This window comes from Hylaeus anthracinus, unplaced genomic scaffold (assembly GCF_026225885.1).
Source record: "Hylaeus anthracinus isolate JK02 unplaced genomic scaffold, UHH_iyHylAnth1.0_haploid 12002, whole genome shotgun sequence".
Taxonomy (NCBI): domain Eukaryota; kingdom Metazoa; phylum Arthropoda; class Insecta; order Hymenoptera; family Colletidae; genus Hylaeus; species Hylaeus anthracinus.
In genome coordinates this window covers 4025898-4037867 of record NW_026534349.1, presented here as the reverse complement: position 1 = coordinate 4037867, position 11970 = coordinate 4025898, and the positions used below count along the sequence as shown (strand labels likewise).

Sequence of the window (11970 nt, the reverse complement as noted above, 5' to 3'; positions counted from 1 at the left end):
GCTACGCGGATCTCGTTTATTAAAAACGAAGCCCCGAATAAAAAAGAGGAGGCCGAACGAAGGTTCCGGAAGCGGCGTAGTTCGCGTAACGAAGTACCGGAAGCAACGATCTCCGCTGGCAGAGCCTTGAAAACCCGTGGAACGTCTCGCGAGAACTCGTTAGCCGAGTTCCTCCGCTCGTATTCACGGCTAGGGGCCGGTTGTGACGTAAAGGTCAGGGATCCGTGTGCGCGCGAAACGACATTTCCTGCGAGCGTAACGAGGCGAAGACAATGCTGCGCGAGAAATTCACACGTATGCTACGTTTACGAGGTCTTTGAGCACTTTACGCGTCTCTCGGCTCATTTTAATTAAGGTTCAAACCACTGCAGCGAAATAGCATACCTTGCCACCTATGGCCGAGTCTCTCAGCCACCAGGATTCGTCAAACTATATTCTACTAGTATGACTGTTTCCAGATTTTCTCCCACAGGCGTCTTTCCCTGTAGCAACGAGGGAAGTCGAACGCTACCCCCATGTAGAAATCCCAGACGTTCAACGGAAACGTGTCGCGTGACACCCACGGGGGTGTCTCGTCTCTCGGAAAGAAAATAAATATTTCGGAGTCGAAAACGTTTCGCGTCCGTTCGCACAGGCCAACGTATCGAAACGAATGTAACGTAACATCGAACGGTAACGCGGTGATAAAGCATCGCGTTTTCCGAACGTTAGACGTACCGAGTACCTCGAGTTCTTTCAGGTAACACTCTCGACCCAACCGCGGCGGAAGAAGTCCGCGGTTCTTTTTCCAGTTTCTTTCCCGCCAACCGCGGTGAGAGCATTACTCTTCGCCGGCAGTGCAGCAACCCGTCTGTCAAGTGAACCAAAGCGAATTCCTCGTTGTTAGCGGTTCCACACGCGTCGACCACAGCTTTACCGCGATGCTCGCGGGGGTGGCGATGACGCGCGTTCGCTTCTGTCCGCGGTGAGTTTGCGAGTTACTTACGATTCGTCGCGCGAAACCACCACCGAACACTGTATTTCGATTCGTGGATATCGCGATTCAAAGCTCGTCGAAGCCCGCGGCTGTGGGGCGGATCGAGAAAGGCTCGAAGAGGGAGGAGAAGGACGGAGGCTCGCGCTGCACCTTCGACCTCGGTACGAGCCACGACAAAGCCCTCTTCCTCTGTTACACGGTCCTCGGTTATTCTAGGCACGATGACCTCGAACCGAGGCTACGAAACGCCAAGCCTAGATCATCCTCCGGAGGTCTATCGCGCCGTTATTGCATTACGTTAATTTCGGTCGAGCAATCTCGCGTCATTTACGTGCTGCCGCAATTACCAAAGGGTGTACGTCGCATGACCCGGAACGTGTTCCGAGTCCCTCGATTTTCAGAGACGGCACCGCAAACGGACGGCGATCAACGCGGAATGTCTTCCCATTAAGTTGGAAATGAGACCTTAAGGGGCCATACCCGCTTACGAGAGTCGAAGACGTTCGTCGTTTGTCTCCGACTCGACGCCTAAATCCCGAAAACGGAGATTTTCATTCCTCGTAGGTAGAAGACATTTTTCGAGAGCAATTTGCCTCCACGACTGCGAAAATAAATATTCGATAAAGTATGCAAGGTAGAACGTGGAGATCATTCGCGGAAAACGGAAATTGAAATCGATCCACGTAATGGGCGATCTCGAGGTAGCCTGTGCGCGCGTGTAAACAGACTTCCGAGGATCGAACGAAGAAAGAAACGAGCGAAGCTGCATAATACCGAGGCTTACGCGACCGTCTACTTCGGAGCAGCGATGAATCGCTCAATCGACCGCGAGGAAAAACGCGGACGGAGCCCGAACGAGGAAACGATCGATCGTAAATAAGTTTCGCTGCGAACGGAGGAGCGCCGAAGTAGCTCTGGTGAAAGAGGAGCGAACAAGCCGGGGTGTTGGTTGCCGAGGAAACGAGGCAAAAAGCTTGAAGAAGAAGAGATCCAGGAAGCGCTCGGTTGGCGTAACGCGATACGAGCAAAAGGCGCGCGGGAATCCGGTGACTTGCGTGTTTCCAGCTCGCACCGAGAGCGAATTACTTGTCCGATGCCAGCAATCTCGAGCGACTTCCTCGCGACAGGATTCGCCTCTTAGCGCTTTCGCGAACGTTTTATTCTCAAGGAGATTGATTCTTCGCTCGCTTTACAACGAGGTATAGAGACGTAACTCGTAACCGAAATCCTCTTTGCTTGTTTTGCAGATGGGTTCGTCCGCGATAGGAACGATAGCGACCATAACCGCGAGCGTGACGCTCCTGACCCTGGTCACCGTCTCTCAAGCTGCTCTGGGTAAGTGTAACGTTTCCACTCGTGGTATACTGTTCTATACTTTATATACAAAGAACAAATCACGTTCACTTTTCAGCTAGAACAGCGTTCGAAAAGCTGACGGATTACGATTACCGCGGGACCACTTATTATAGCGTGCGGAATCTCTCGCTGTACGAGTGCCAAGGATGGTGCAGAGAGGAGGCGGAATGTCAGGCGGCGGCCTTCTCGTTTGTCGTGAATCCTTTGGCGCCGATGCAGGACACCCTCTGCCAGTTGCAAAACGAGACGGCTGCGACGAATCCTGCCGCACAGCCTCAAAGGGCTGCGAACATGTACTACATGACGAAGCTTCAGATCAGATCAGGTGAGCGAAATGGAAACAGACCGTGCAACCGATTAGACCAACGACCATCGTGAAAGTGTCGAGTTATTTAAAAAAAAAAAACCTGGCAAACACCATTTTCTGGAAGCGTTTAAGAGTTTCTAATCTCCGTGCACCTGTGTGGGAGGTTGGATCTTCGAGAACTTAGGCGGTCCGGTATAATCGAGCCACCAGCACGACTTCGTTAATGAACGTTAATACCTTCGCGCCTCCTGCGCACCTTTGCGCTGAGGACTAAATCCTTTCGAGACCCTGTCCCCGGTCGGAACAATGGTGGGGCGACAGGATGCTGAACAAGTAAAAGGAAACTCCCGCGATAAGCGGGCGGGCCGAAGAGAACGGGAAGGTGCGATAATCCGGGTTTAGATGCTAGCGGCAAAGTCGCCTGGGAGCAGGTAGATCTGCAAATAAACCTGGGTAGCCGGTAGCTTCTGGTCGAGAGGAAGGTTGTTTGACCGCGTCTCATTGTGACCGAGTTCGACGATAATACCGTGCAAACAATATTTCGATCCTCCCTTTCGAGTAGACAGAGCATTTTCATTTACGCGAGAGAAATAGACATTTCGAGGAAATTGCAAAATTAACATCTTTCTCGTAATCGATCTTCAAATACAACATCGAATCGTTCGTACGCGTTAATTAAAAATTCATGAAAATTAAGCGACGATTTGAACGATCTCAAAGCGCTACAACCTTCGAAATAAAGACACAAATGTCGATGGTCTTTATCGAGTTGCCGATCGACAGTAAATCGAAAACAAATTGAAGAAAGAGCGAAAATGTCGAGCAACCACGTTCCGTGCGTCACTTTTGATTTGTCTAAATTTCCAAATGTACAAAGTGTCCTCTTTTGTCCGCGACAACTTTCACGAAATGGCATCGGGCCACCAGCCCCCAGGGGTTAAATACAAAGAGGTCTCCTTTCCCAAGCCTGGACGGCCAGATTTTTACGAAAACCGGAAAGTCTACAAATTTGCCAAGGAGGGGGACCGCCGGTTGGTGGCAAACAATAAAAGATCTGCTGGTACCTTTCGGATGGTGTGAAGGATGCTTTAAGCACGGTCGCCGGCGGTAAACAGGTACCTGCAAGGGCGCGTCGAGGTGTCGAAAAGATCCCAAGGGGGTCTAAGAAACCCCTAATATTGGTTTAACGAGCCTGCTGGTACCTTCGACCCTTGAAAGTATCTCGGGTTGATCGTAAAACCCGCTCGGGCCGGGGTTCACGCTCGAAAGAACGACGAAGGACTTCGAGGAAGGTCTCCGTTTCTACGAAACGCGCGATTATCTCTCGGCGAGGCGCCTGGTGACCAGGATGGCCGGATGGGAACGACGGGACACGATCCAGGATAACGCGAGTGTCGTCTCTTCAAAAATTTCTTTAGCGATTTCTGAAAGTTCAAACGTTTAAATACGCGTGCAAAGCTTGGAAATCAGATTGTTTCTGTGGTGCACGTTTTCGCTCGAAATCCTTCCTTTCTTAAAATAACCTTTCGAAACGGTAGAGACTCCGTCATCGAGGTCCCGACTCGTTAAGAATTCGCACGGCAGACTACAGCGTTTAAAAGTTGGCTCGCCGCGAAATTTACGTAACGCGCGTCCCCCATCCCGTCGTTTAATTCGAGGATTAAAACGATTCGCGACGATGATTAATTTTAGCCCGTTCCATGAGTCACGCGTGACAGAGTTCAACGTCGGTTCGCTGCCAACTAAAACATTTCCAGCGGACAGAAATCGCGAAACGCTCCATCGTCGCCTTCAGGATCGTTGTCGTCCGCGGCTCCAGGACGTCTAAGAATAGTCCCTGTCGGAGAATCTCGTAGTTTATTTTTGAAGACTCCGGGGACGCGATACTCGAAACGCCTCTGGAACCCACCTAAATCTCTGTTAAAGTATTTCGTCGAGATGCGCCGCGTAAAATCGAGGAAAACAGCTATCGGAAACGATGCCAACCAACGAAACGAGCTCCCATCGACTGCTACCGTTTGTCAATCTTCTTATACTTGAAACAAGGGACGTGCTCCATTTAGTTCCAAGTACTTGTCGTTCTTTTACATTTTTTTTAGCGCGATGAACAAAGTCTTGAAATAAAATTCCAAATTGTCTTGGCGCTGCTCGAACAACCAGTGCCATTGTATCGACGCGACGGGTATTTCGGTGGTCGTCGATCCTTCGGTTGCGATCAAGAATTCGCACGGTCGCGGTGAATCATCCGTGTCGGAGTCACGCGTCGGTTCGTTGGCATCATCCCGTTCGTTGTCGTTGTCGTCGTCGTCGTCGACATTAGCGCCGGTTTCGAGGGCGGAACGAAAAAAAAAAATTGGAACGGGCAGCCAGGTTCTCCGCCGAAATAATACGTATATATAGAATGATTATAGAAACTGGGACAAGCTACAACTCTTTTGTAAGAGAGGATATGAAGGCTACTTATGAAAGATATAAGTTTCAGGATAGATTCTAGAGAAAAAGGCACTGGTTACGCATCTACCTCGGAAACGAACAACAGCCTCCTGTTTCAGTATCTATATTAAATTCACACTGTATACGTATCAGCGTTCATCTGCCAAAAACCCGTGCAGGATCCTACGTCAGAATGCCGATCGAGCGAAGCGCGCGATATAAGGGGATGCCAAGTCACATGTGCGCTCGCTCGTGATTTCAGCATAGCCACGAGCCACGAACCGCGAGCGGTAACCGTGCTTCGTCTCGCGGCCGCAAAATATTCCTCTTCGCGTGACCGACCATCCGAAAAATTCGCCTCACTTCCACGGATATCCGCCGGATATATAACCGTTCCTCGATCCACACACCGGCCGTTCTCGCAAATTCCGACCTTCTTACATATTTCGTTTTTCCAACCTAATTAACGAGGTACTCGACTCTTAACAACTAACCGAATCGCATTGTAGACGCCACTGAGATGTTAATTAGAACAAAGTTAAAAAAAGAATGTGTTTGTCGTTTCGATGGCAAATTGGGCTAAAACAACACCGGCACCAAGTTTGTATTTGTATCGAGTATCGTCGGTGGGCTGGCACAGGTGTTGGCGTCTGAAATTTATATCGCATAAATAAGCCTTACGCAACGCGAAAGCACACCCTGCAGAGTCTGTGCACGCTATACGTCAGGTGTGCAACCGTCGCGTCTGCGGTCAGGCGTATCCACGTGTTCTGACTCTCTGTAAACAAAAATCTCTCGCACGTCATAAAATTATACGATACAACCTCGCCTGTCGAAGTTCGCAAGATCTGTATCTAGAATTTCACGATCAATATTACATCTATTGTTTGTTCGTTGTTTGCGTCATCTTCCAAATATCTGGGAAGAACGACTAAAATTTGGTTGTCGTTTTCCAGAGAACGTTTGCTTGCGGCCATGGTCATTCGAGAGGGTCCCGAACAAGATGATCCGTGGCCTGGACAACGCGTTGATTTACACGTCGACGAAGGAGGCCTGTCTCGCGGCTTGTCTGAACGAGCATCGTTTCACCTGCCGTTCCGTCGAATACAATTACGTAACCCTGCAGTGTCATTTGAGCGACTCCGATCGAAGAACCACCGGTCAATACGTGCAGTTCGTGGACGCCCAAGGCGTTGATTACTTCGAAAATTTGTGTCTGAAAGGTAAAACGAAACCGTGGATCTCTTGGATGGATACATCGGTTGCGTTAGCGATACCGGAGTGGTTCGCGAGATCGGAATCCACGTTGAAATGCACAATTTTCAGGAAAAGAGGCGTGCAAGTCCCAGAGGGTCTTTCAGATGCCCAGAATCGGCGTGGCCGACGACAAGGTGGCGCAGTACGCGGGTCTGCATTATTACACCGACAAAGAGCTCCAAGTTCAAAGCGAATCCGCGTGCAGATTGGCTTGCGAGATCGAAAACGAGTTCCTCTGCAGATCTTTTCTCTATCGCGGCGCCCCTCAGGGATCGGCTTACAACTGCCAGTTGTTCCATTTGGATCACTGGACTCTCCCCGATGGTCCCTCGACGTATCTCAACGCTGAACGCCCTCTGATCGATAACGGCGAAAGGGTTGGAACGTATTTCGAAAACTACTGCGAAAGTGAGTTTTCGTCAATTTTCCAAATCTTCTCGATAAAATGGACCCGAGCAGCCATTGGATCTGTTTTCTCGCGAACGTTTAGAGTAAGTTTCGTAACTTTGCGGGTGTTCGTTTTCAGAGGGTACGGGACCGATCGCCGATCCGCTTCCAGTCGTCTTCGAAACCACCGAAGACCCCACGATAAACAATCTCACGAGGAACGACATTAATTGCGACAAAACCGGTACCTGCTACGATGGTGCGTATCGCATTAACCCTTGCGTCTTGTTATTTCTGTTGTAATTGAAAAATATAACGTTGTTACAGTATCGGTGGATTGCAAGGACACGCGAATCGCCGTTCAGGTTCGTACGAACAAACCTTTCAACGGCCGTATCTATGCACTTGGGCGATCCGAAACCTGCAACATCGATGTGATCAACAGCGATCTGTTCAGGCTCGATTTGACCATGAGCGGCCAGGACTGTAACACTCAGAGCGTGGTAAGCGATCCAACGTCCATTTTCATCGATCGATGTTCCATCCACGTCCATCCACTCGAGTCCTCGAATTCTCTGTTCAAACTCTTTCTTTACCATAGCAGCGTGACGGTTTTCAGACTGGGATCTACTCGAACACGGTCGTCCTTCAGCACCATTCCGTGGTGATGACCAAGGCCGACAAGATATACAAGGTGAAGTGCACGTACGACATGTCCTCGAAGAACATCACCTTCGGGATGATGCCCATCAGAGACCCGGAAATGATCAGCATCACCAGCGCACCGGAAGCCCCTCCTCCAAGAATTCGCATTCTCGACAGCAGGACCAGGGAAGTCGAGACTGTGCGAATCGGAGACAAACTCACCTTCAGAATCGAGATCCCGGAAGACAGTGAGTTTTTTCATTTCCGTCGTTTACGGAAGTGCATCGATCGCGTGTTCGAGTTTGTAATTGTCTTCCTTCATTCGTAGCTCCTTATGGCATCTTCGCTCGCAGCTGCGTCGCCATGGCAAAGGACTCGAAGAGCACGTTCCAGATCATAGACGACGAAGGGTCAGTGATCACCGTTAATTAACTTGAAAGTGCATGGTCGATGACACGTAAATACAGACAAATTTGAAAGCCTGCGGAGATGTAATTTACGATGAAACCGCTCTGGAAATCGAAACGGCCTCTCTGTAAAATACGTTACCGCAAACTTTCGGATTTCATTCTAACTTGCATGTCGACGAACATCCCTTGCTTTCTACGTACTATCGCGAGGTTGTACTCGGGATTAAAATGATCGTTGACTATATTCAGATGCCCGGTCGATCCCTCGATCTTCCCAAGTTTCACGCCGGACGGAAATGCTCTACAATCGATCTACGAGGCGTTTAGATTCACCGAGTCCTACGGCGTGATCTTCCAGTGCAACGTTAAATACTGTCTAGGACCTTGCGAGCCGGTAATTGAGCTCATTTCAAATTCCAAAGACCGTTCTAAAGAACAAAAATGAAACGAAAAAAATATGTTGATTACAGGCTGTTTGCGAGTGGGGTCGCGAATCGGTAGAATCGTGGGGTAAGAGGCGTCGAAGGAGCCTCGCGAACGCCACAGAAGAAAAAGCGGAGGACATGACGTTGTCGCAGGAGATCTTGGTTCTCGACTTTGGCGACGAAAAGCAATCGGACTTCTTCAAGAGCGACTCTAGCATAGACTTCAACGAAGCTGGTAACTATAAATGTAGAATGACGTCAAATAGGAATAAATCCGTGTCGATGTGCAGAGTGCATTAACGCATTGCTAAAAATCTGTTGCAGACAAAACGGTGACCATAGTCGAGCCCTGTCCGACCAAGACGTCCGTGTTAGTTTTGGGGGTAACGTGTGCCCTCCTGGTCCTAATCTACATCTCCACGATCTTTTGCTACTACATGAAGAAATGGCTGTCGCCTCGTAAAATGATGCCCTGAAATCTCACCTCGGTATCCGCGAGGAGCCGAGACGGCGGTGAAGAGGAAGAGAAGGAGCGCGATGGAAAACAACTCCGTATTAAAGTGCTAATTCGCCTATTCGCGTGACACGTCGTACACGTTACGAGATCACTCGCGCAACCGACGAACCCGAGAAACGCGTGTTCGCGTGGAAAAATTACGACAGCAATTCATATTAATCGCGTTTCACGTCGAATCCGCTTCCGAGAAGCAGAGGACGTCGATTCTTCCGCGCGAACAGCTGTGTTCGCTTCTCGATCCAAACAATTTCGGGTTTACCGCGATGCCCCTTGCGAGTATCGAACGACGACCATCGCGTCCAAACGCAGCCTCGAGTTCTAAATTTTGATTAGTACGACAAAAACGTCGGAAAAAGTAATTGTACGCAGAGTCGCGACGACGATCGCGAGTCGCTTGCGCAACTCTCTCAAACGGACGTTTTCATCGATGGTATTGAAACGGCACTCATTATAGAACACTTTAAATATAATTTCACGCGAACATTACGACGTTGCTGGTCGCGAGTGACGAGAATCACGAGGTTTTGCCGGTTGTGCAACGCCCTCGCGACGGGGAATAGTTTAAACGCGTTCAGGATCGATTTTATAGATGGTGATATATGGTTAATTACACGTCGGTTTCCAGATTATCTTTACAAGGGAGAAGCTCCATCGCTTTACGCGTCTTATGTCTGATTCATTCCTTTATACATAATATTTATCGTGCATATTCGGATCTTATAGATCGCATACTGGGACGAAGATCGCAGGGATCTTGCGTGCAATATTTCGTGGCGAGTCGCCGGAACACGCGTCGGTCGTCGTCGAGACGATGAACCGATCGAAATCGAAAGAAACGTCAACGTCGAATTAAAAACAAAAGAAAGATTTCGCATTTGATCATCGTCGGCCGGACGAAAATTGTTCCTCGATCCGCGGATTAGTAAGTTCTTCTCTCTACGAGGTGATAGAGTTGAACAAATTCTGTTTCGAATTATCGATGAAAATTCCAGATAAATTCCACAGAACAAAAACGGATAACTTTTTACCTTTACGAATAAATCTGGTATTTTTACTCGTTACTCAAAATGAAATTTGCTCGACTCTGCGAAGCGACCAGGGACACCCTGACGACAAACGTTGTAATAAGTACATTTTATTTAAGGTCATCTTAGACACAGCTAACCGTCTTATCCCTCAAGGGCTATTTCTGATCGGGTTGCAAGGAGAGAACGAGACGAAACCAGCGACTGTCCCTTTACCCGCAGATTTATCGATCTGCGTCGTTGGCTAGTGGAAGTGAAAGCAGAGATGGTCAAAAGTCGTAGAATTAAAACTAGTTCGAATTATGAGAAATTAAAGTGTTAACTATTCGATCGAATAAACGTGGCGAATAACTCGCTATACGCTGATTTTACTCGCCATCTATTATTCGAATCAAATTTTGTCTATCTCTGATCGATGGTGCCGCGATCGTTCGATACGGCTCTGGCTACCTTTTTCGTTCCACGGATATCGACTTGTAACCCGTATCAAGACTAGCGATATTTAAAGGTTCACGCTTCACTAACGTCTCTAACGATACAACTTAGCGTTTAAGTTAGGAAATAAACGGAGCATGTAGGCATAGTTAAAAGGAGAGCGAGAAAACGAACAGAGAAAGATAACATTTCTCGAACGCGACGAGCAGTCTCGATCTCGAGGCAACCGGTGCTTTTATCGATCGTTCGAAAGTTTTCGCGTTCGATCAACGATTCGATCTCTTCGTAGATACAATCGTCGGTAGAAAATCCATCGGTAAATCTGCGTATGGAACAACTGGAAGGTTAATCGGGTCCATTCTGGTTTGGAACGTTAAGATGACGAAGCTGCGAAGAATTTTTTCGAAGAACCTGCTCTACCGATTCTGTTATAGCCATACGTGCAAAAGTAAAGGAACATATTAAATTTTAATGCCATAACCACAATATAAATGTCATAATCCTGACGAAATTCACATGATCCCAGTGATACGGACACATCCTCCGAGTGAGAATGATTTGGAGCGTACGTTCGAGTTTACCGACGTTACAAAAATGCAAAAAAAAAGTCGATTTCTTTGCGGCGACAAACCAGAAAGGCCCCTCGGGGTACCGAGTCTACCATGAATCGACCACGGAATTAAAATCAGTGAAAGTTCGAATTCGATCGACGCGAGCTGCCAGAAAAACCGGCTTTTTGCAACGCTCGTAAGCGCAAATGTGTACTTTGATTCTCGGTATCTAACCACGAATACTCAAATACCAAATTTACAGTCGAGATCATCGTCCAAGAACGATCGATCTCGAATCAAAGGTATGGCGAGGAACATCATAAATTCCATACGGCCTAAACGCCAACAGATTTTCGCAACCTTTCGGATCTATCTAGACAGATGTCGATCAAATTAACATTGACTTTTTATCGACTGTTCCTGACTGCATTGATTGGTACGACGATTAAAGTGGATTTTGGAAAGAGCCACCTCATCGATGGTAGAAACAAATAAAGCAAATGTATATATATATTGGATCGTAGTAGGTATTGAAATGGAGACACGCATACACGCATCAATATCACATGTATTTGTACTCTATTTAAGTACGCGAATGTTTTAATAATTAAACGAAGAACAGTTTCGAAAGTACTTCTCTTCCTGTTATCTTCCTCCGATACATGTGAGTAATAAGTACGATGCATACCGGTGATTTTCAAGCAATTCAGCAGGTTTGACGCGAAAATATACTTCATTATCCTGTATCGTCGCGATATTAATCCTTTCGCTAACAACGAGTCAACAGCGAATCAAACGTCGCGAGAGCTCGTGATTAATCGATCCGCGTGCGCGAGGAAACGTGTGTCGACGATGCACGTGTGCGTACGTACGTTTATTGTTGCGCCAACTATTAATATGAATCACTTGATGAGCTTACTTAGTCGGGAGACGCGTCAGTTGACTTTTAGATACAAATAATTGCGGCAACATTGTTTTAAAAATAGCCGACCGTTGCATCGGACACATACGAAAATATAATCTCGAGTCCGCTTTAATCATCGTCGTGGAAACATCGATCGAATCGATAAGGAAAAATATATATTTACTGGAAATATACGAATGCGATAAAAGTTGCGAATCCAGTTGCAATCGACGCGTGACACGACGCGTTGCATTCTAAACTTGAGTGAAACCGTGTATGCGTCGACGAGTCATCACGCTTTAACGAGGTTTCAAAGGCTAGCATTAATCGATAAGAAATTTA

General features: G+C 47.7%; 1 protein-coding gene across 1 annotated transcript; it reads left to right on the top strand.

Moving 5' to 3' along the window:
- The first annotated feature begins 1933 nt into the window (after positions 1-1933).
- Positions 1934-11511, top strand: LOC128891586 (uncharacterized). The gene is made up of 12 exons (XM_054151183.1): positions 1934-2022; positions 2224-2311; positions 2388-2657; positions 6029-6295; positions 6399-6737; positions 6856-6975; positions 7044-7219; positions 7318-7609; positions 7690-7771; positions 8021-8165; positions 8242-8431; positions 8521-11511. Exons 2-12 carry the CDS (start codon positions 2224-2226, stop codon positions 8670-8672), a joined length of 2121 nt encoding a protein of 706 aa, XP_054007158.1. The 5' UTR covers positions 1934-2022; the 3' UTR covers positions 8673-11511.
- Positions 11512-11970: the final 459 nt, after the last annotated feature.

Excerpts from the sequence above, each read along its gene's own strand:
- LOC128891586 (XM_054151183.1), top strand. The coding sequence starts at position 2,224 with ATGGGTTCGTCCGCGATAGGAACGATAGCGACCATAACCGCGAGCGTG. Across the intron at positions 2,658-6,028 it reads GAAGCTTCAGATCAGATCAG|AGAACGTTTGCTTGCGGCCA; the intron begins GTGAGCGAAATG and ends GTCGTTTTCCAG. Across the intron at positions 7,220-7,317 it reads ACTGTAACACTCAGAGCGTG|CAGCGTGACGGTTTTCAGAC; the intron begins GTAAGCGATCCA and ends TCTTTACCATAG.